This window comes from Furipterus horrens, unplaced genomic scaffold (genome assembly GCF_987537825.1).
Source record: "Furipterus horrens unplaced genomic scaffold, mFurHor1.1.pri manual_scaffold_5, whole genome shotgun sequence".
NCBI lineage: Eukaryota > Metazoa > Chordata > Mammalia > Chiroptera > Furipteridae > Furipterus > Furipterus horrens.
Window position 1 is genome coordinate 101,842,073 of NW_028327175.1, and position 24,578 is coordinate 101,866,650.

General features: G+C 40.5%; 1 protein-coding gene across 2 annotated transcripts in view; it reads right to left on the reverse strand.

The window, feature by feature from the left end:
• Nucleotides 1–1,520: 1,520 nt before the first annotated feature.
• Nucleotides 1,521–24,578, reverse strand: part of TMEM248 (transmembrane protein 248) — a 29,528-nt gene continuing 6,470 nt past the window's right edge. The window contains exons 2-8 of one of the 2 annotated variants that reach the window (XM_090276917.1): nt 14,029–14,134; nt 12,134–12,310; nt 9,254–9,539; nt 7,667–7,817; nt 6,442–6,625; nt 4,772–4,915; nt 1,521–4,198 (exon numbers count right to left, since the gene is read on the reverse strand). In XM_090276917.1, the coding sequence (XP_090133043.1) occupies nt 4,178–4,198; nt 4,772–4,915; nt 6,442–6,625; nt 7,667–7,817; nt 9,254–9,539; nt 12,134–12,292 (945 nt within the window). In that variant the 5' untranslated portion in view covers nt 12,293–12,310; nt 14,029–14,134 and the 3' untranslated portion in view covers nt 1,521–4,177. The remainder of the gene's footprint in view (nt 4,199–4,771; nt 4,916–6,441; nt 6,626–7,666; nt 7,818–9,253; nt 9,540–12,133; nt 12,311–14,028; nt 14,135–24,578) is intronic. The other variant, XM_090276916.1, reaches the window with a different exon arrangement.

Consider the following 24,578-nt stretch of genomic DNA (forward strand, 5'->3'; position numbering starts at 1 on the left):
CAGCCCCCATCGGCCCACCCTTACAGGGCCACTCTGGCAGCAGCCTGGAGGAATCACGTCTTCAAGTCGGGAGGCAAGACCTTACAGCACTCCCATTCTCTGCCCAGCGCCCCTGGAGTTCAGCCTCTGGCACCAGGGCCACAGCCATGCCATCCGCATGGAATGCCCAGCCCACAACTCCCCCTTTTGCATGTACCTTCAAATTGCACCTCTTCCAAGATACTTCTGCCATCACCTCAACCGAAACATCACGGCCATCGTTCTCTACCCTGGTTTGACTCTCGTTATCTCATCACTGTCTGCCAGTGGATTATATGCTGAGTGAGCAAGAGTTTGGGGGAAAGGGGCTGAGCAATATCAAAGGCAAAACTCAATCTCTTTTTCCCCTTAAACAAACAATTGACTTGCCATCTATCTTTGCAATGGTCAGACCACTCTAGTTCAGCCATAATCAACAACTAGCATGGTATAGGAGTTTGGGGTCTTCAAGGTTAAAAAAAAAAAAGGGTGGGGCCCTCACAGATGGGCAGGAAAGTTTCTTCGAGATAGCAAATAAGTTCACAATGAGCTTGACTGGACTCCACAGCACACCTCTGGTCTGTGTATCATTTCTGCTTTGTCTGTGTGTCTGAGGAACCTCAAACAGAGTGTGCTCACCAGGAAAATGAAATTGTTTTAAAGCACTAGCTCTACCTTGACTTGAGGACTTGGTAAGTGTCAGATTTTACACAGACTGTGCAGAAGGAAGATGTGAACTCTTGCTCTCCAAGGGCTCTGCACTATGGTGGTGAAATAGCACCCACATCTGAGTACAAAGGGAGAGCAGTAAATGGCACCAAGTGCTGCAAGGATAGCGTGGGACCCATTAGCGAGAAGACAGGAAGGGTGAAGCAGCAGAAACAAAGAGCCCGTGGAGGAGTCCCATTCCTCAGCGCTGCCCGGTCCGCCAGAGCGCCTGGAGACCAGGTTCTATGACTGTGGCACCTGCTGGGGAGTGAGGGAAGGTCCACAGAGCCTCTGCCCATTGGAAGAGGGAAGCATTCACATTAGTGAATATGACTTTCCTTTATAAATAACTCTACAAATAACTAGAGGATGCTGTGTCCTGCAAAGAAAATCCAGCAAGTGCGGGATCTCTGACAGGGGAAGGTGGAGCTAGCGAGGCGTCTGCTCTGGTAACTCAGGTCAGGTGCATAGGAAGGGTTTCTGTAACTGAGAAGGGTCTTCACACTCCCATGCCTCTTCAATGCTCCTTGCTGGCCCAGGCCACTTCTTCTGGGCAGCGTCTGGGTCAGGCTTGCGAGCACATGTTGGTCCAACACTAAAGGAGGTTTCGTGCTCTCAGGGAGAAGACACGGGTGCTTGGCGAGGCCAGCTTAGTAGTAAGCCCCGCCCACTCCTCATTCTGATGATAGGTAACACTGAAAGAACTACTTGGCCAAGAACCCTCAATTACTTATCACGTATGTTCTTCCCTTAGAAAATACCCATCAGGTAGGAGAAAATGGAGACACTGCAAATAAATTCATATGTTTTATTCTGTAAAGCACATATGCACACATTTCAATCATGGAAAATTAATCTGGGAGTGAATGCCATAACAGATCAGCTACTGACCATCATGCAGCAGGATAAGTGAAATGGATCCGCTGGCCCTCGTAACCCACACTGCCCGCAGGAGGGCTGAAAAACCAGGATGCTGAATCCCTGCAGACTGCCAAAGAAAACGCAACAGAAACAACAGATTCCTAATGATGAGAAAAACTTACCAATAGAATCAAAACTGATTCAAGTCATACAGTGAAAGGACAAGAGGAAAAAGGAAAGAGATCAATATGATCTGAAACAACCACTTTAATATTAAGTTGCTGACCTTTTATTGGACTTCCAGTCCAAGATGCCTGAGGACAAGCCAGTGCTCCTGGGCAGGGTCACCCCTGAATGGCCAATGGGCCCTGCCTGTGACATTCTTCTAATCCTGAGGGCCCCCAGCAAGACACCGCAGAGTAACACAGGCCTTGCTGGCAGTGCCCCACAGCATCAGGTCCCTGGACTTCCTGAGACCCAGTGAAAGTCTCTCCAGTTACTAGGCCTCTTCACCCAGCCAGGTACAAGGCCTCCCCGCCGTCCCGGCCTTTCTTTATACGCCTAATTGACTCTGGGTTTCCACAAGATCCTTGGGAACTACCTTCTAGAGTAAATGCTAAATTTTAGAGTATATGTCTTGGCCTTCTAACAAGCCATACTGTCCAGGCATTTTTGGCACTTCCTTTCCTCACATCTAACAGTGTCCTTCCCCCGCCTTGCTACAGATTCCAGCCATTCCTTATAAATAAAACAAGGGTAATTAATATTAGCAACAAGCTGGATTTAATAAACCAGTGAAACTGACTCTTTCCACTTGTCCTCCTTTTATATTAACTCTGCCATTTATAAATCTATCCCTAGAATTATATTCATTGGGATTTATTAATTCAGTAGCAGCTTAACCTAAAATCTGTTGGTCTTAATGCTAGTGATGTTTCTAAAGGCCAAGCCAAAGGCTCTTTCTCAATCCTATCTCACAAGAGCCTCAGAGACTCCTAACAGAAAACTAAACTAAGAGGTTAGCCATTATCATGTAAGCAACTCATATCATACAAATAACTGGATAGGCAAGTATGACTGTTGTGCTTAAAATATACTGAACGGAAAAGGTATGTATTAACATATCAAGTTACTACAGTGATTATTTTAACCATCTTTAGTAAAAGCCCACAACTGTTTTCCATTCAAGAATGATGGGATAAAACGTTCTAGGCCAATGTACATCTCATACTGCAGGACTGATTCTAGCTTAGAACAGACCACACAGAACCCTGGAGCTGCAGAAAAGAGGTGCTGACAGCCATGTCCACGGTTTTACCTGCCCTTCTGCTGGAACATTGCTTGTGAGAACACGGAAGTCATTAATGACAATGAGGCTGAGAGCCATTAAGAAAAACAGTAAGAATATACAGGTAACAACACACAATTCTTTTAAATGAAAATGAATTAGAAAGAAAAAGAGGCAAAGGAATGAGATCATCAAACGTTACAGGGAAAAAAAAATGTTTTAGATTTTCCTGGTAAATGGCAAATAAGAATTGCTTCCAAAATTGCTTTCAAATTTCATAGGCATCATTTTCATGTTACTGATCTACTAGTTGCCATTCTCCTTCTGAAGATATATTACTACATAAAAATAAATGTTTTAAAAAGAGGAAAGAAAGAAAAACCACTCACTCTTCAAAGAAAACAAGAAATCCTTTCATAACTATTAAACCAAATCATTCTCTCTTTCCATACTATCATCTTCATCCCAGAAAATTCAACAGCTAATTTTTACTCCACTTTAGAGACATGTACTTAATTTTCAAGCCCTTTTGAGTGAGAAAGCTGCCCTAACTTTTATAATGGAGGGAAGGGGCAACAGAGGAGAAAAGGACAATGCAACTTGCCATGCCAACTCAACTCCACCAGACCAGGTTCCTCACCACCCCTGTGAAAAATGTAACTTAGATCTTTAGCATGTAGGTGACTTATAAATATTGAGCTTTTTACTCAAGATGAAAGCACAAGTCTGTCTTAACTAGAGTTGTATGAAAATGTGACTATTTTTTTCAAAGAAAAAAAGAAAACTTAGAAAGATAGGTATGTTTCCTTGCAAGCAAAATGGAGAAAAAGGTATTGTTGCTATTCTTATTAAGCCACAGACACATGAAATTCACAAAATGGATTGGTGGCTTGGGAAATGCAGTATCATGTCAAATGTGCAGACCGTTTCAAACCAAAGCAAACCTCAACCCCACCAGCAAGGACCTGCCCCTGAGATCTCGGTCAAGACCGCATGGCCTGCTCTGAGGCAGGGGGGTCAAGCAGCGTCACTGGTGCTACAGAGAATCATCCCACCAAGTCCACAGGGGAGGCTGCAGGGTTTAGATTGCAACCAGTGTGAAGCACGTGCATCATTGGACCAATTTTTGAATAGGTTTTTATAAATATATACAAATCAGTTACAGGCACTTGAAATGTCTTTGGCTGGAATAACCCAACATTGCAAGAAAATGTATTCACAGAATGTCCAGGCCCAGGCTGGCGTCAGCAGGCAATGATTACGGTTTGCTCAGTCTCTCTCAGAAAACAGGCAGTTGTGGGATTAGGCATCAGCCAAAGCCACCTAAAAGAGAGCAAGACAAGCAATCCAGTCACACAACAGAGTCCAGGCGGCTCAGTCCCACCGGCACTTAGGTGGGCTTGGGTCCCCACCCAAGACCAGGGAGCCACACCGCACACATCTGTCCAGGAAGGGGATTATTAAATCCCTGAGAAAAACAATCTCACCCAGGTGGGAACGAACAGAAATTCAAAAGGCTCCTGCCAGAAGCCGTTGATCTAGTGGAACTACTGTGCTATGAAGAAGAGTTAACTGTTTTCAAAGCCTGATCAACCCTCTATGAGACGATTTCTGAAGCTGATGGAGGTGGAGGAGAGACAGCCCCCCAGGGCAGCTGCTCTCCAGTGGGGACCTGAGAACGACTCGCACAGTCAGTACCTTTTACAGCTAAGGTGTGGGATGAAAACCCAACACCATAATGTAGGTTGAGGGTGAAATACTTCCGATAAAAAGATGCGAGCTAACTGCTCTGGAAGAAAGCTGCCACTCACAATCAATGTAATAAGGACTGACGGATGCATTCTGTACACAGAGACCTCTACCCAAATGCTGGGTCAGACCCCATCCAATGCTCACCTTCTCAGGACAAAATTCAGGACTGCTCTGACGCAATTTGCTGGGTCTGCCCTTGATAACCGCATAGCAAAACATTGTTATCACCATCACAAAGAGGAAGTAACTGGTGTGCATGAGATGCAAATTTATTAACGAACGATCATCCTAAAAAGAATAAACCAGAAAGATCTGCACTGAGTTACTAAAAGATTTTATGCTGGTTTACTGGAAATAGGGTTTATAACCTCCAGACATGCCTTGACTTTAATTCTTAAACTGGAACAGAAGGCTTCTCCTTCTTGTCTTCTAAGCTAGCATCATTCAGAAAGCTAAAAGTAAAGTAGGAGGAGACAAATCTTCGGACAGATAAAGCTGGATCTCATTAAGTGAAGATGTGGTGTTCCTGAGACTACCACCCCCACTCCCCAAAGCAGGACTCTGCCCTGGCTTCTGCACCCCACACTGGCTGAACACTCTCCCCTCTTCCTCTGCCTGGCCTCCTCCCCCAAGAAAGCCTCAGAGACCCAGAACCTTTAACCCCCACTCTTTCTTAGGTCTGCGTCCTCTGACTGCCCTCCGGGTGCATGGCTGAGAGCTCAAGCCTGAGTTCCTAATCCCTTGCTACTCAACCACCAGGAAGGCCTCTGATTACTTCCTTGCAGAGGCAGCTTCCTTCCTTCTGCATTTTCCCAATTTTACAAGTCCCTGCCTGAAAATATCTTTTGACTTCCCACATGCAATCAATCACCAGGCCCCGCTAGCTGTTGAGAGATCCCAGCCACGCTTCCATTCCTTTTCCTTTCCACATCTCTAGGCCTCACAGCGTCAGCCTTAGGCTCCCTCCCATTTATGAAATCAGATGGGGCAGACCAGGCTTGCTAACACACCGCTTTACAAATCCCCCCACAGCCCCAATGCAGATGGCAATTGCCTCCTCTGAGGAAAAGGCCTAATACCTCAAATGAGGCACAATGGGCTTTCTGGAACCTGGCCTCTGCCCACCATTCAACCTGATCTCTGCTGCTCACTCCTACAGGCTCCTGGCCTACCAACTTCTATTACACAACTTGATAAAAATGAGATATAAGGAAAGACAAAAGGGCCAGACAAAAAGGAAAGAAATCCACCTAGCATATACTGACTGGAAGAAGAGGGCATTCATGAAAAAAATCAGTGCAATCTGTAAAGTGGGCTCAAGTGTAAGCCAGAAGCTAAACTAGCATGCTGCCCGCTAGGCTAGATGATGGTGTCTTCCTCCCCTGTCCTCCTTCTTAAGTAGCATCCCATTCAGCCCGTGTCATCTACCAGAGATCTGTCTCCTCCTATCTTACTTTTAGCTTTCTGAATTCCGAACCACTTTCTGCTTCTGGCAACGCTAACCAAACAGTCTCCTTTACGTGGCTGTGTGCATGAGTAAGACTATGCAAGCATCTCTTGCAACCCCTGTGGGATAGACACACAACAGCTGCTCAGTAAGTAATTGCTGCTGAGCAAAGCAGAAAACAAAGAACAGAAGCAGTTTTCATAACCAAAAGGGTGGCATGTTTTTCCAAGTCCCCACAACCCCATCTAGTCTTTTAACTCAGCTGTAAACCTGAAATGGCAGGCGCTAAGCTAACCCAAGCATGTAAACACAGCCAACTCTAACAGTTCCCAAACACACCCCCGTACACATGATTTTTCTCACTTACGTCTGGAACAATAACTGTGAGCTTGGGATTTAAAGCATGATAGACTTTTCCAATGGCCCCCTTATAACACCAGAAAGGATTGTAATCTTGAGCATATTTTGTGTCGGCATCTCTGGCAGTTGTGAAGATCTTGTACCAGAGCGTGGCGTTGCTGTACGTGTCCGGAACACAGTGCGGTGGCTGTCTGCGGGGGAGAGAGGGAAGGACACGCTGGGTGGCCTGAGACATGCGCTGCGTCCTCCCCACAGCCCCCAGGCCCAACGCTGACCACAGCCAAGCGTGTGGAGAGAAGAAAGAGAAGACATAAATGTTTCTCTGAGATAAATACCATTATGTTTTTAGCTCAGGGACCTTTTTTGAATTTAATAAACATATAACAGAATAAGAAATAGGCATTTGACATTTAAGAATTTAGGTGTCAGATTTTCATTTCCAGAATTCATTTCATGCTCCTCTCGCATAGGAGGTGGCCAAAGAAGAACCTGCTCCTTTTAAGCCCTTTTTCTCAAACTGTCTAAATTTTTTAGTCACAACAGAAGTTTGACATACAAACTTCTCCATCATTTATAACCAACAGCAAATAATGTTAAATTCATCTGATCTTGTCCTACAAACCTCCAAATGTCTAAAATAGATAAATACTGGACTTATTCTTACTGAAAAAGGAATCACCATAGGATTTTTTAAAATAGGCTATATCTTGTGTATTTCATGTATTCATAGATCATTTCTGCCTTTACAGAAAAAGGAGAGACAAAAAAACCTTAAAGGCAAAGCCATAATACTGAGTTGTTCAAAAAATATGAAGCAAAAATTTCAGAAATAGTAACTATCTCATGGAAAATAAGATTTGATTTATGCTCTCAATTTAAAAAACTCCTTCTGGGTAATGGAGATGAACAAAACCTTTATCTTTTGGGAGCCTTGACTGTCGGTCATTCTGGCCATGGGATCCACATCTTTCCTGTGACGTGCTTCTTCCACCAACAGGAAAGGCAGCCTAAGAATATGCGACAACAACCAATCTTGTCACGGAACTAAGTTGCTGCTATTTCCATGCAGAAGTTCTACCTTAGAATTCCCAATTAAATTCAGAGAATTCCTTAGGTCTGGGGGAAGTGATGCAATGCCAGCCATCCTGAGAATTTGCTGCTGAAGCATCACAGTCAGATTCATGGTAAATGGAGCTTCTCGCACACATCCATGGGCTCAGGAAACCACTTACACGGTGACAGGGAACACACCAGGGTTGGCTGTGAGGGTCATGCAGGCTGTGAACACCACCTGCTCGCAGTGACCATGAAGGGCACAGTCGTCCGAGCTCCAGGCTGAAGGCAGGGTGAAGGTAATGTTTATCTCTTCATGGGCTTCCTTGCCTATGGAAGAGGAATTGAATAGCTTTGGTTGTTTTTGTGGGTTGTATTTTTGTTTTTGTTTTTTTTGTAAAGAAAGGCAAGAATCTGTATTTATTATTCTCTGGGATTTGAATGACTCCTGAAATCAAACCCACCCAGGAATCACCTTTCAGCCCACAGAAGCAGGACTCCTGCCTCTGTGGGATTTCAGGAATGACGCCAGTTCTGAGCTGGACTCTGAGACCTGCTCAGCTGGCAGAGCCACCAAGGCACACAGAGAGGGGCCACTTGCAGCCAGGGCTGGGGCTGCCAAGCGAGAGCCTGAGCAGTGCCCCAACTGGAAAGCTGGGGGCTGGGTGAGCTAATATCACCACCATTTGAGCATTTGTACAGCATCCTTCCATTTTCAAACTCCTTTTATATTTATTACTTCACTTAAAATGTATGATCATTCCATGAACATGACCAAAGAGTTATTACTGCTCCCCTTTTACATATGAGCAGACTGGGGATCAAAGGGTCTAGAAGACTGAAGGTCTTGGGACCAGTAAGTGATGAAGCTTAAATAAAAACCAAGGTATTCGAACACCAGAGCAGAAGAAGAGAAAGGTCTACTCACAACATGGAAAACCCAGAAGTCAACCCTTACCTATTTCCACAGGAGCAGTTCTCGCCTGTAACAACCAATAGGAGGCTGGCAGGCACACCCAAGCTCTTTAGGGACTTTAAAAAGTTCTTGGTAACCAAAGATTATTCTCTCAAGGCCCAGACCTTCAGCACACAGCCTTTCCTGATTAGTCTAGCTTCCACTACTTGCTCAACTTTGTCCTGAATCACTTACAGTCTGTCATGGGTTTAGGACTAGTCAGAGTAGTGCTCAATGTTTAATAGGTGTTTATTTTTATTATTATTTAAGAAGCACTTAAAGAACATTTGCTTTGTGCCAAGAACTGCTGTAAGTGCCGGATAAATATTAACTCATATTATCCTTATCTCTTCCATAATCCCAAAATGCCTAAGGGAAGAGACCAGATCTTAAGCTTATTCTAGTTTGTTTCAGCAGCTAGTGAAGGGCTGAGCTAATGGTGGACATTCAAAAGTTTGTAGACTAATAGCAATATTTATAGTATGTACGGCAATCTCCAACATGATAAACCCTAATAGATTTCTGTGTGTTTGTAAATATTAAAACTAGAAATAGGCCTTATAGTTTCTTCCCTGATTCTCATTCTTATAGGCTTTTTATTAAAAGCCTACTGTGTGCTAAGCACTTTATTAAGTGAAGATGTAGTAGAAATGGTTCCTTCCTGACTTCATTTAGCTCAAACTCAACATAAGGAGAGACGCATGCAAAAATAAAAAATAGTCTGATGAGTAAAGCCGTACACTGCTAATACCGCCTCGCAACAGCTGCTGCTTGAGAAAGCCTGAAAGGAGGCTGGCTCACATGCACATACCTGAAAGTCCAATCTGATGGCCTAAAATGGTCGAGTACAGATGGGTGACGTTGCGAGAGTACCCTCCAAAGGGTCTGAGTGGGTCCAGGGTGAGAGTGATCGCAACTGAGATGTTAACCGGGCCTGCATCCTCCAGGGCCTGTGGGGACTGCGTGGACACTCTGGCCTGCCCACTGGTCACTGTGCTTTCCAGAGCTGTGGTATCATTTGTGAGATGCTTTAGTGTTTCATTCTCTGATACACACAAGTCCAAATCATTAAACCGCAGCAGAAAAGTATTCCAATCCTTCAGTCAAATGAAACAGAGAGAAACAAGTGTGAGCAGCCTGAAAGTGCTGCCACTGCAGTCCTACAGCCATGACCCTCGAGGTGGCATCACAGCCCAGTGGGGACACCACACTTCAGAGTCAATCATTTGCAGTAACAGCTACATTAAAGCCATCAGCCTCTTGCATTGGCATAGTAGTGTGGTTTTCCATACCACTCTCATATCCATAACCTAAAATATGAACTCTTCATTGGTATGAGATAGTAAATAAACTGTGGAATTAAATCAACTTATTCAAGAAAATATGGAAGAAAATAAAACAGTATATTATACTTACAGAAAGTGATTTAGCCTCAGAATCAAACATGAAAAGAAAGCTTGAACAAAATTAGTAAAACATTGAAAGCATTAATCCAAAATCATTTAGCAGCTGCAATTAGTTATTTTTTCAAAGTAAAGCTGCCTCAAAATAATTCCTCAAAAAGTCAATTCTACACATCTTGCTTTCTCTCTTGAAAATGTGAAACACTAAATACCAATACTCATAGGACTTTTCCCACCTCATCATGGATTTTGAATGCCACCTTAGAACAGGAACAATTTCCAAAGGGCGGGGGGAAAAGCATGTTTTCAGGCTTTTCTTATTATCAACACCCTATATTAATGGTTTAAATCACAAGAGGTTTTAAAAACACCAACAGCTTATTATGTCATGGTTAAACTGGTACTGAATGAGTGAAGTACCCAGCAGGGTTTATTTTAATTTTAGCAGAAACAGCAACAACCTAACTTAGGCTGTGACATTCTCCTAAGCAGCATTCGTCTACAAAAAATTGCCAAACGTGAAGACAAACCAAACTACACTCCCTATTACACTTACACTAGCATTACTTAAATGCCATTTGAGCAATCCCCAAGCAGTCAAGTGAGTCCACCTCTGTAGCATCAGTAAGTGAATCAGTATATGGCATTTAATAAGTCTGCAACTGCATGTATCAAATTACATCTTCCCTAACACCTAACAAACTCAGCAGACCAACCAGTCAAGAACATCAGGGCTGAAAATAAACATTCTGCTGTCATCCCTTCACATTCCAGACACTGAGAAACCCAGGCCTGGTCAATATTACGGATGCTCCAATTCCATAGCTGAAGGCAGAATCAGAATTAAGGTTTTTTATTCACAGCCCCCAAATTTTCCCATATACCTAGGATCCTATTTGAAAATAAAATCACTAAATTAATCACAGCCAAAGTTCTATAGCACCTGGCAATGTTTTCCGGTGGAGCTCCAGTCTGTTTGGAACAGTCTGCCAAAGCACGTCAGGCCCCATGTTGATTTAAGGGCTAATTTTCCAGGCTACATCATACCCACTGGCCTTGGCCGAGCAGTCGTCGTGCCCTGGAGCTCTGAGGGACAGCAATGGCAGGATGCTGCAGAGCTTTGGTTGTGATTAGAATGTTCGTCTCATACCTAATGTGGATACATCCTGTTTGCACAACCTTTGAAGATACAGGCAGGGTCAGAGAAGAGAAAAAATTAGCCAGCCAGTATGTCTCTTGGTAAGAAATCCTTTGAAAGGGTTTCACGGTAGAAACAGCTAGAACCTGTCACTTTAACTGTGCTAGGGGGTTCATGATGAAGGTGCCCAGCCCCCCCTGCTGAGACCACCTACGATCTAGAATGCCACAGAGCACAAGGCAAAACCATGACCCCCTTTACGCTGAGTAGAACCTCCCTCTCCTCCACTAGGCACACCCAATGCAGCAACAATGCAAACCAGTCTCTGACAACAAACATACACAAGGAAGTCAGAGGAAGTACTCGGGGAATCTACTAAAACAGGAACAAGTTTGTCCTAAAAGAAACTTTATCCACCAATAATTGCACTGTATCATTAATTCAGCATAATTTCTAACATGTAAAACAAATTTATTAATAGGTAATATTGTCACTCACCTCTGTTAAACAAGAATTATTAACTTTTTTGAAATGCAAAAATACACATCATTTTAAATCTGCATTGTGAGCATTCACACCATTATGTGCTCAGATTAAGAATTAAAGGGCAATGCCCTAACAATTTATTTGCATTGACCAAAATGTAAAATCTAGAACGCAAATGTATAGATAAATAAAGTTTTCCTTGATCAAAAAAAAGAAAAGACAAATATATTTGGAAATAAGATCCGGCTTTCTAATTTATGTAGGGTCCCTTCATGTCCAATGAAAAAGCCAGCTGTATAGCTGATAAAACTCCATGATGATGATATGAGGCTTTAAAATAACAAATGTTTACAGTTTTTTTTAAACAAATGTTTACAGTATGAGGTAATTTCATACAAATATAAAAGAAGCTAGTTCTCTAGCTTCTTGAGGCAAACATTTTACAAGTATACTTTCCAAAATATCTGATTCATTGCTGAAATAGTCTAACTGAAACTGGTAGCTTCAATAACTACCGGACTAGATATTTCCTAAGAAAGGGAGATAAAGACAAAAAATTTTGAATACTGACTGGGATAAAAAAGTAACAACCAAAGAAGTGTGTGAAGAGCCCATGGTGTTTTTCCCCTCTATACAGCCTGAGAGAACTTAGAATATACTATACCTCTGCCATTTCTGGTGACTTAATCTCCTTGATTTTGAAGAAATAGCCCAAGGTCAGGAAAGCTATGGCCATGGCGCTTACACTGATCATAAAGACCACCAGCGGAGGCCGACTGCTGATGTACAGCTTCAGGTTCTCCAGGGGGTTGATGTTAAACATTATTCTGATCAGTTCCACCTGAAATAAATTAATCAGAAGACTCATGAACTGACATGCAAGAAGAAAACCTATGATTCTCACTTTTCTTTTCATAGTGTTAGGGGGTAACGAAGTCATTCATTGAACTTGAGAAATATTTGACCATAGATCTTCAAAAAGACTAGCAAGAAAAAACACTAATTGTTAATTCATTATTTCTAAATGATAAGATCTTGGATGATAGGCATTCTCTTTCAGTTTAATCTTCTAATTATTCTATAATGAATATTTGTTACTTCCATGTTACTTAAAGGAAATGTTTAAGTACGTCAGTAATATGACACAAATACATATCAGCACATACAAAACTAAATTGAGGATGCTCTCATTTCCTACTACTGAAAGCTGATTACTGTCTACTCAACATTCTGTCCTATTCACTGCCATACTCATGCCCATTCCAGCACCAGTCATAGAGAGGCACTCAATAAACACTGAATTTTATCACTGCCCTGCTTAAAGCCCTCCTAAGACTTCCCACTGGACCTAGGATGAGGTTAGTGACAGCTCCCTGTCATGGCCCACAGAGTTTCATAATCCAGAAGTCCAACCAACTTCAATGACTGAATCTCTACCAACTTCCCCTTGTCCTTCATTCGCTTTGGCCACACTGGCTTTGCTATTTTTCAGGATGAGCTTTCCAATACCTGCTGGGAGGTCAGCTGGGGTTCTGACAGGGATAGCACTGAATCTATGGAACAGGTGCAGCAGGACTGCCATCTTAACAATATTGTCTTCCAGACCATGAACTTCGGACATCTTTCCATTTATTTAGGTTTTAATTCATTTCAACAATGTTTTGAAGTTTGCACTTATTTTGTTAAATGCATTTCAGTATTTTATTCTTCTTGGAATTGTTGAACATGTTCTATTTGAAGGCTTCGTACCTCTGCTTGGAATGCTTTCACCAAAAATCTCCATGCATTTGCTCCTTTTTAAAATGCAGATCTCCACTCCTAACTCCTCAGGGAGGCCCTCCCTGACCACCCTCAGCCCCTACTCTCTCAGTACCCTGCTTCAGTTCCCTTACACAGGTTAGGCCAGACAAGTAGCTTTCTACTTGTTTAGTGTCTCTCATTCCCCATTTTTGAGCTCCAGGACAGCACAGATTTTGCCCAGTCTTGTCCACCATTAAAACCCTGGTCCCTGACCCCTAGAATAGTAGCTGGTACATCATGAGCACTTATATATAAAAAGCAATTTAAAAAAATCTGTACTAGCTTTTAAATTTGAGAGAAAAAGATGCGTCAACAGCCTCTAAGAACCACTTGAAGTAAGCCAGCCTGTTGCTCATTTGTCCTCACAAGAGTCCTTGCAGATTGGAAAAACAGACTTCCCGCTCTCCCTAGAGGCAACCCCAGTTCTTAAATTATCAATACCATTACCTATGCACATTTTGTATACTTTTAGTATATGTGTATATATAAACAGATACAATTCTGATGTGGGGAAAATATATTGTATATATATCCTTATGCTATTTTCACTCAACAATCTGTTTCTGAGAAGGTAAATTCAATGGGAATTGACTGTGGGAGCGGGGGCGGGGGTCGGAAAGGTGAAGGAGGGCAAAGGGGAAAAATTGGGACAACTGTTAACAGAACAACAATAAAACTGATATAACTTAAAAAAAAGATCTACAAACATCAATAGATAAATCTCAGAAACAGAATGGTTCCTTCCACTGTTTCACTCACAAAGGGCACTGCAGCAGGCACAAGAGTGGCTCTAACACAACTAAGTCACAGGGCAGGGCCATCTACAATGGTTAGACTGCTCTCCAAGCCGCACCGAGGAGCTTCCCTGGAAATGAAGGGAACACTTGATATTCTAGGGCACATGGATTTAGACCAAGATAGATGGGAAATAGTATCTCACCATTAGTTTAAACTGCATCTCCATGAAACCAAACTTCTTTATCAGCCATTTAGATTCTTTCTGGGCAAACTGCCTGAATCTTCAGCCATTTACTAGTAAGACTGTTCGTCAATTTCTTATTCGTGTTTAGGAGTCCCTTTTATATTCTGGATACTGAGCCTTTATCAATTTTATATGTTATATACAACTACTCCACATTTGTGGATTTTCTTTAATATGGTTTGTGGTGTCTTTTGCCATATGAAGGGATCTTGATTTTTTTTAAACAGCTTTATCAAGATCTAATTCACATGCCATACAATTCACCTATTTAAAGTATACAATTCAATTCACTGAATTGGGCAAACCATGACTAAAACCAATTTTTATACATTTTCATTATTTCATATAAAATACCCATACCTTATAGCAAAAACCCTTTATTTCCCCTAGCTCTCAGGTAAGCATTAATGTTTCTATAGATTTACCTATTACGGACATTTCAAATAAATGAAATCATATATGATCTTTTGTGACTTACATCTTTCACTTAGCATCATGTTTCCAAGATTCATTCCTGCAGCATACATCAATACTTCATTCCTTTGTAATGCCAAAAATAGTCCATTGTATGAAATATTTTATTTATTCATAAACATTGTTTATCCATTCATTAGTTGATAAACACCTGGGTTTCCACATTTTAGCTACTATGGACATGCTTTCATTTGTCTTGGTCATATAAGTAGGAGAGGTTTTGCTGGATCATATGGTAACTATGTTTAACCTTCTTAAGACCTCTCAGACTACTTTCCAAAGTGGCCACCCCATTCTGCATTCTCACCAGCAGTGGAATGAGTGTTCTAATTTCTCTACAACCTCACCAGCAATTGTAATCATTTTTATTATAGCCATCCTAGAGGGCATGAGGTGATATCTCATGGCAGCTTGATTTGATTTTCCTTGGCAATTACAAGTTATTTTAATATATTTAAATTTACCAACCTTTCCTTATATGATTGTATGTGTATGTGTATATTATTTAAGAATCTTTTCCCATCTTTTTATGTCATAAAAATTTTTTCTCATTGTTTTCCTCTACAAGTTTTATAGTTTTACTTTTTACTTTTAGCTTCTTATCTACTTGTAATTGATTTGGAAGTGTAGAATCAGGTAGGTTTCTAGTTTAATCTTTTTTTATATAGGTGGCCAATTGTCCAATACCATTTATTAAACTTGGTTTTGTACTAACCATAGATTTCCCGTGGACTTGTAATGCCATCTCTCACATACAGCAAGCTCCCATACATAAGTGGGTTTGTTTCTAGGCCTTTGTGTTCCAGGGCTGTTTGCCACACCATGTTAAATCTTGCTGTCTACTATAGAAGTGTTCCATTTTACTGTTACTGCTCAAAATTGTCTTGCCTATTCCTGGCCTTTTATTCTGCCATATGCATTTTAGGTTCCAACTGTAAAGTTCCCAGAAAAATCTTGTTGTGATTCAACCTCAGACTGAACAAAATATACTACTAATTTAGGAAAGAAATAAATCTTTACAACATTGTGTTTTCTAATTTCTGAACATGGCATCTCTTTCCATTTATTTGAGTCTTTTTCAATTAAAAAATTTCTCTTAAATATCTTGTTATATTGAGTCAAAGATATACTAATTTATGTAGCTATCGTTGATAATATCTTCTAAAAATTACATTTTCTATTGTTATCAGTTCATACAAAAGCATGGACACTTTTAGCGTGGACAAGTGCAGGAGTAACCCTACAATAGGCAGCAGACCCTTGCTGAGACAAGTAGAAACCAACTTAACTCTTAATGACTGTATATTGTTTGGTATAGGAGAGACTCTGAAGGAACCTCAAATTCAGGGGCTAATGTTCCCTGTACAGCAATTTTCTTCCACAAAACTTCTGCTGAGTAGATAGTGCTTGCGGACTTGTCTGGAGAATGGAGAAAGATCTCATAGACCTACAATGCTTAGAACCAAAAGAAATTTAAAGAAATAATGGTGCAGAATTTCCCCAAAATGGTTGAAAGATAGTAACCATGCACTCAAGCTTAGCAAACCCTAAGCAGGAAAAATAAAGAAATACACTCTTGGTACATCACAGTAAAAATTGAAAGATGAAAGAATTAGTGACACAGAAGATGAAAATCTAGAAATGACTCAGGTGAAAGAAAAGAATCGAGAGTAAAAAAACAATAATAATAATTCTATGAGAACTATCTGACTCCATTAGAGAGAGCAATATAAGAATAATGGGTATACCCCAAGGAGAAGAGAGGGAGAAGGGAACAGAGAGCCTATTCAAACAAATAATTCATGAGAACTTCCCAAACCTATAGAAAGAACAGGATCTTCAAATCCAAGCAAATTATATTGATCCAAAAAGACCTTCTCCAAGGCACATTATATTAAAACTGTAAACAACAACAACTAAGAAAGAATTTTCAAGGCATCTAGTGAATACAATAACTTATAAAGGAAACTTCATTAGATTATCTTCGGATTTTTCAGCAGAAACGCTACAAGCTAGGAGAGAGTGGAATCAAATATTCAAATTATTGAGAGAAATTACCAGCTGAGAATAATATATCCAACAAAGATGCCCTTTATATATGAAGAAGAAGTAAAGGCTTTTCTAAACATACAAATGCTAAGGGAATTGACCACAAGAAATGCTGAGAGGTGTTCTACCCAAAACAAAAAAAAAACAAAAGGATACAAAACTAGGAGTGAGATGACTAACAGACAGAAGCAGGAAATTGCAACCTTGTTCAGAATAGAGTATTAAACACTTAAATACAGCCAAGTTTAAGGGAGGTAAAAACATTTTTAAAAAAAGACAATAGCCACCGCAATTTAGAAATGAACTCACAACATAAAAAGATAATTTGTGACAACAAAAACATAAAAGGGGAGGAGGAAAAGGACTGAACTTGCACAGGAGAACGGAGATAAGATGCAACCTGAAGTACAACTACTATATACAAAACATTTTTTACATAAACCTAATGCTACCCACAAAAAACAAAAAACCTAGAGCTGAGACACATAACATAAAAAGAGGAAAAGGAGAAAAAAATCAGAGAATAAACAACAGACAGAAATACAAGGGAAAAGAAACAATGTAGAGACACAGCTATCAGAAAACAAGATGAAATGGCTACAGGAAAACTTCATATATCAATAATCACCCTAAATGTAAGCGGACTGAACTCACCAATTAAAAAGTACAGAATAGCCCTGGCTCAGCTGGTTGGAGTGTTGTCATATTCACCAAAACACTGCAGGTTTGATTTTCAGTCAAGGCACATGCCTAGGTTGTGGGTTCGATCCCCAGTCAGGGCATGTATGGGAGGCAACCGACTGATGTTTCTCTCTCTGTATGTCCATGCCTGTGTCTGTCTCTCCCTCTCTCTCTTCCCTACACGCTTCCTCTCTCTCTAAAATCAATAAACATATCCTCAGGTAAGGATTTTTAAAAAATTATAAAAAAGCAGAGTAGCAGGATGGATTAAAAAACAAAACCCAACTATATGCTGCCTTTAGAACACACCTCAGCTGCAAGGACAAACATAGAATCAAAGTGAATGTGTGGAAAAATGCCACTCCAAGCAAATGGCATCCAGAGGAAAGCAAGTGTAGCCAACATATAGCTGAAAAAATAAGATTTCAAGATTTAAAAAAGTAACAGGAGACAAAGATGGACATTTTATAATGATAAAGAGGACAATACATCAGGAAGACATAACACTTATTAAGATATATGCAACCAACCTGGGAGCACCAAAATATATAAAGAAATTGCTAACAGAACTAATGGAAGAAACTGACAAAAACACCATTATTATGACCTAAACGCCCCATTGACGGCAATGGATACAATACCAAAGGGAAAATCAATAAGGAAATACTGGCCTTAAACAACACATCAGTCCAAATGGACATAATTGATATTTACAGAGCTTTTTATCGCAGAACACCAAATACATATTCTTCCACAGTGAATGTGGAAAATTCTATTATAAAAAAGAGACCACTTGTTGGGGCACAAAACAAGCCTCAACAAATTTAATAAGATTAAAATCATAAGTATATTCTCTGACCACAAAGCTTTGAAATTGAAAACTGCAAAAAGAAAGCAGGAAAACCACAAATAAGTGGAGATTAAACAACATGCTACTAAACAATGACTGGGTCGCAGCAGAAACAAGAGATCAAAAGATACCTAGAGAAAACAAATGAGAAGAATGATATATCAAAATTTTGGGGATACAACAAAAGTAGTAATAAGAGGGAAGTTTATAGCATTACAGGCCTACCTCAAAAAACAAGAAAAAGCTCAAATAAACAATCTAACATTTCACCTTAAACTCTAGAAAAAGAACAAATGAAGCCCAAAGTCAGTAGAAAAAAGGAAATACTAAAAATTAGAGCAGAATTAAACAAAATAGAGAACAAGAGAAAAATTAATGCAACAAAGAGTAAGTTCTTTAAAAAGATTAATAAAATTGACAATTCTCCAACTAGACTCACTAAGGAAAAAAAGAGAAAAGACACAAAATCAGAAACGGAAGAGAAGTTACAACAGAACACCACAGAAATACAAAGGCCTATGCAAGATACTATGAAGCCTTGGCCAGCATCACTCAGTTGGTTGGGCATCAACCTGCAAACTGAAAGGTTGCAGGTTCTGTTCCCAGTCAGGGCACATGCCTAGGTTGCAGGTTGTCCCCGGTTGGAGCGCATACAAAAGGAAACCAAATGATGTTTCTCGCTCATATCATGTTTCTCTCCCTCTTTCTCTCCCTTACTTCCCCTCCCTCTAAAATCAATAACCATGCCCTCAGGTGAGGATTAAAAAGAAAGATACTATGAAAAGATATACCTCCAAATTTGATAAACTAAAGAAATGGACACATTCTTAGAAACACATAACCTTCCTAGGCTGAACCATGAAGAACTGGAAAATCTAGAGACTGGTCAACAGTAAGGAAAATAAACCAGTCATCAAAAACTTCCCCCGCAAAAGCAAAAGTCCAGGATTATATGGCTTCACTAGTAACTTCTATCAAACATTCAAAGAAGATTTAATACCTACCCTTCCCAAACTCTTCCAAGTAACTGAAGAACAGGCAATACTTCCTAACCCACTTTATGAGGCCAACACTACTTTGATACCAAAATCTGGCAAGGATAACACACACACACACACACACACACACACACTACAGACCAATATCTCTGATCAATATAGATGCAAAGGTTCTAAACAAAACATTATCAAATCAAATCAAACAATATATTAAAAAGATAACACATTATAATCAAGTAGGGTTCATTCCAGGGACACAGGGAGGGCTCAACATATGTGCAAAATAAGGGATAAAAATCATATGACCAAATAAATAAATGCAGAAAAAGCATTTGACAAAATACAACATACATTTATAATTAAAACACTCAATAAACTGAAGGAAAGTACCTGAACATAATAAAGGCCATATATGACACACCCTCAGTTATCATCATACTAAATGGCAAAAAAACTGAAAGCTTTTCCTCTAAGATCAGGAACAAGACAAGAATGCCCACTCTCATCACTGTTCTTTAGCACAGTACTCGAAGTCCTAGCCAGAGCAATCAGACAGAGAAAGAAATAAAAGGCATCCAAATTGAGAATGAAGAAGTAAAATTGTCCCTTTTTGCAGATGATACGATTCCTTATATAGAAAACCCCAGAGACTCCACCAAAAAACTAGTAGAAACAATAAACAAATACAGTAAAGTTGCAGGATACAAAATCAATGTACAAAAATCCACTGCTCTCCTACAGACTAACAATAAAATTTCAGAAAAATATATAAAAAACAATTCCATTTGTAAGAGCAACAAAAAAGAATAAAATACCTAGGAATAAACAAAGGATGTGAAGTAACCTATACATTGAGAATTATAAGATGCTATTGAGAGAGACTGAAGAAAACACAAAGAAATGGAAATATACTGTGTATAGATTGGAAGAATCCACACAGTCAAAATGGCCGTAAAGTAACACAGATTTAATGCCATGCCCATCAAAATCCCAATGGCATTTTTCAAAGATATAGAATAAGAAAATCGTCAAATTTGTATGGAGCCACAAAAGACCCAAAATAGCCAAAGCAATCCCAAGAAAAGAAGAAAGCCAGAGGCATTACAATCCTTGATTGCAAATTATTGGGTTGGCCAAAAAGTCCATTGTTTTTTCTGTATGATGGCTCTAGCAGCACTTAGTTGTTAGATTGTATTGTGACAGGTGTCATATCAGCGTGCATTAAAAAACTTATCAATATTGGTGAATTTTTGTGCAGCCATTTTAATACTAAAGATGGAAGAATATATGCAATGTTTTCATTGTATTTACTTTATTTTATAAATTGTATTTTATTGATTATGCTATATAGTTGCCCCAATGTTTTCCTCTTTGCCCCCCTCCACCCAGCATACCCTCTCCCTCAGGCAATCCCCACACCATTGTTCATGCCCATGGGTCATGCGTAGGTTCTTTGGCTGCTCCATTTTCTATAGTGTATTTTATATCCCTATGGCTATTCTGTAATGATCTATTTGTATTCCTAATCCCCTCACCTCTTCACCCATAACCCCATACTCCCCTCCCATCTGGCAAGTATCAAAACCCTCTCTGGGACTTCTGGCCAAGATGGAGGTGTACACGTAGACACATTTTTGCCTCCTTGCATAACCATAAGAAGGGTTACACTACCTGAAAACAAAAAACAACCAGAACTACCAGAAAATCAAACTGCATGAAATCCAACAAACAAAGATATAAAATAGTAATACTCATCCAGACAGATAGAAGGGGTGGAGCCAGGGAGCCGGGGTGGAGAGGTCGAGGTGTGGTGGTGAAAGCCGCCAAGACAGTGGCTGTGGCTGGCCAATGGAATGAGGTGTCACGTGATATAAAAGCCAGGAAGGACACCTGGGGAGCAATCCCAGTCCCAGGGCAGACCACACAGCTTACAATTCTAGCTCTGGGAAAATAAAGCCTCACTGCTTCTGGCTATGAAAATCAGTGGGGGTTGGGGCGGAGACAGAAACTGCCCATCTCTCAGGAGAGTCCATTTAGAGGCTCTGTGGTTCTGTGAGGGAGGGTTCAGAAAAGGGACAATGGCCCCCACAGTCCTAGAATGTATGCAAACCCCCTCATTCTGGGAACCAACAACAGGGTAACAGTTAGAGGGGCGCCAGTCGCATATGGGAAGCAGGTGAAGTGACTGGAAAAGGGGCGAGTGCTGAGCAAGTGGCATTGTTTCCTCCCTAGCCCCTCCCCTACATACAGCACCACAAGGCTGTGAAACCAGTTACCCAGAACTGATGAATACCTAAGGCTCCACCCTTTTCAACATAAAAAGTGCGAGAGCTCTATCTAATACACAGAGGAAAACACTGGAGACTGTCAAGTTGAGGAAACAGAGAAGTATGGCCCAGAAGAAGCAGCAGATCAAGGCTCCAGAGGGGAGAACTAAGTGACAAGGAGACAGCCAACCTAACAGATGAAGAGTTCAAAACACTGGTGATAACAATGCTCAAAGAAATGACTGAGTACAGAAAACACATAAGGGAAAAAGTGAAGGCTACACTAAGTGAAATGAAGAAAAATCCACACGAAACCAATAGTGAAGAGAAGGAAGCCAGGGTTCAAATCAACAATTTGGAACATAAGGAAGAAATAAACAATCAACCAGGACAGAATAAAGAAACAAGAATTGAAAAAAATGAGGACAGGCTTAGGAACCTCTGGGACGACTTTATCATTATTTTTAAATAATTTATTTATTTATTTTTAAAAAGAGGGGAAAGGAGAAAGAGAGGGAGAGAAACATCACTGTGTGGTTGCCTCTTACTCGCGCCCCCAACTGGGGACCTGATGTGCAACCTAGTCATGTGCCCTGACTGGGAATCGAACCGGCGACACTTGGCTCGAAGGCCAACGCTCAACCCACTGAGCCACAGCAGCCAGGGCTTTGGGACAACTTTAAACGTACCAGCATCCGATCATGTGGGTGCCAGAAGTAAAGTAAGAAATTGAAAACTTATTTGAAAAAACAATGAAGGAAAACTTCCATAATTTAGCAAAGAAAATAGACATATAAGTCAAGGAAGCACAGAGTCCTAAAAAGCTGGACCCAAAGAGGACCACACCAAGACACATCATAATTAAAATGCCAAAGGTTAAAGATAAAGAGAGAATCTTAAAAGCAGCAAGAGAAAAGAAGTGTTACCTACAAAGGAGTTCCTGTAAGACTATCAGCTGATTTCCCAAGAGAAACCTTGCAGGCAAGAAGGGACTGGCAAGGAGTATTGACAGTGATGAAAAGCAAGGACTTACAACCAAGATTACTCTATCCAGCAAAACTATAATTTAGAATGGAAGGGCAGATAAAGTGCTTCCCAGATAAGGTAAAGCTAAAGGAGTTCATCATCACCAAGCCCTTATTATATGAAATGTTCAAGGAACACATTTAAGGAAAAAAAAAGATCAAAACGATGAACAGTAAAATGACAACAAACTCACAACTAACAACAAATGAATAAAAAACAAAAACTAAGCAAACAATTAAAATAGGAACAGAATCATAGGTATGGAGATCATATGGAGGGTTATCAGTGGTGAGGGGGAAGGGGAAGAATGGTGGAAAAGAATCAAGAAGCATAATTGGTAGGTACAAAATAGACAGGGGGATGTTAAGAATAGTCAAGTAAATGGAGAAGCCAAAGAACTTATAGGCAAGATCCACGGACATGAACTTGGGGGGAGGGGGGCGTGAGGGATTGCTTGAGGGAAGAGAGGTACTGTGCAGATGTGGGCAAAGGGGAAAAAAATTAGGACAATGTAATAGCGTAATCAATAAAATATACTTTTTAAAAAAAACCCTTTCCACCCTCTCCATATCCATGATTCTGTTCTTGTTTAGTTTGTTTTTTAGATTCAATTGTTGATAAATACATATATATTGACATTTTATTGTTCATAGTCTTGACCTGGTTCTTTTTCTTAAATAAGTCTCCTTAATATTTCATATAATAATGGTTTGGTGATGATAAACTCCTTTAGTCTTCTCTTGTCTGGGAACCTCTTTATCTGCCCTTTGATTCTAAACAATAGCTTTGCTGGGTAAAGCAATCTTGGCTATAGGTTCCTGCTTTTCATAACTTTGAATATGTCTTGCCACTCCCTTTTAGCCTGCAAGGTTTCTTTTGAGAAGTCAGTAGACAGTGTTCTGGGAATTCCCCTGCAGGTAAATTTCTGCTTTTCTCTTGCAGCTTCTAAGATTCTCTCTATCTTTAACCTTTGGCATTTTAATTATGATGAGTCTTGGAGTGGGCCTCTTTGCATCCATCTTGTTTGGGACTCTCTGTGCTTCCTGAACTTGTATGTCTATTTCCTTCACCAAATTAGGTAAGTTTTCTTTCATTATTTTTTCAGATAGATTGCCAATTTCTTGCTCTTCTCCTTCTGGCACCCCTATGATGCAAATGTTGGAATGCCTGAAGTTTTCCCAGAGACTGCTTACACTATCCTCATTTTTTTGGATTCTTTTTTCTTCTTGTTCTGATTGGTTGTTTTTTGCTTTGTTATGTTCCAAATCATTGATCTGATTCTTGGCTTCATCCACTCTATTGTTGTTTCCCTGTGAATTGTTTTTTATTTCAATTAGTGTATCCCTTCGTTTCTGACTGGATCCTTTTTATGCTGCTGAGGTCCTCACTAAGTTCCTTGAGCATCCTTATAACCAGTGTTTTGAACTCTGCATCTGAAAGACTGCTTATTACCATTTCATTTTGCTCTTTTTCTGTAGTTTTGATATGTTCTTTCATTTGGGCCATGTTTCTTTGTCTCATTTTAGCAGCCTCCCTATGTTTGTTTCTATGTATTAGGTAGAGCAGCTTTGACTCCATGTCTTGGCAGTGTGGCCTAATGTAGTAGGTGTCCTGCATGGTCCAGTGGCACAGCTTTCCCTATCACCCAAGCTGGGCACTTGAGGTGCACCCTTCATGTGCGCTGAGTACCACCCTTCACTTGTAGTTGAGCTTTGACTGCTGTTGGCAGGTTCTATGAGAGGGATCTACCTATGCCAGTCAGTGGCAAGGACTGGCTGTGACCATTGACCACCAACATCTTTGGGGGATCAGCTGTTGGAATGCAGTGTGGTAGTACGCTGATGTAGCTGTCCACTGGGTGCATAGGCTCTGAGTTTTCCCAGGTGGTGCAGGCCAAGGGTAGCCCCCACTTGTGTTTTGCCTGGGTCCACCTTGCCTGAGCTGTAAAGCAAACTGAGATGGCTGCTACTTGTGCTGGGTTT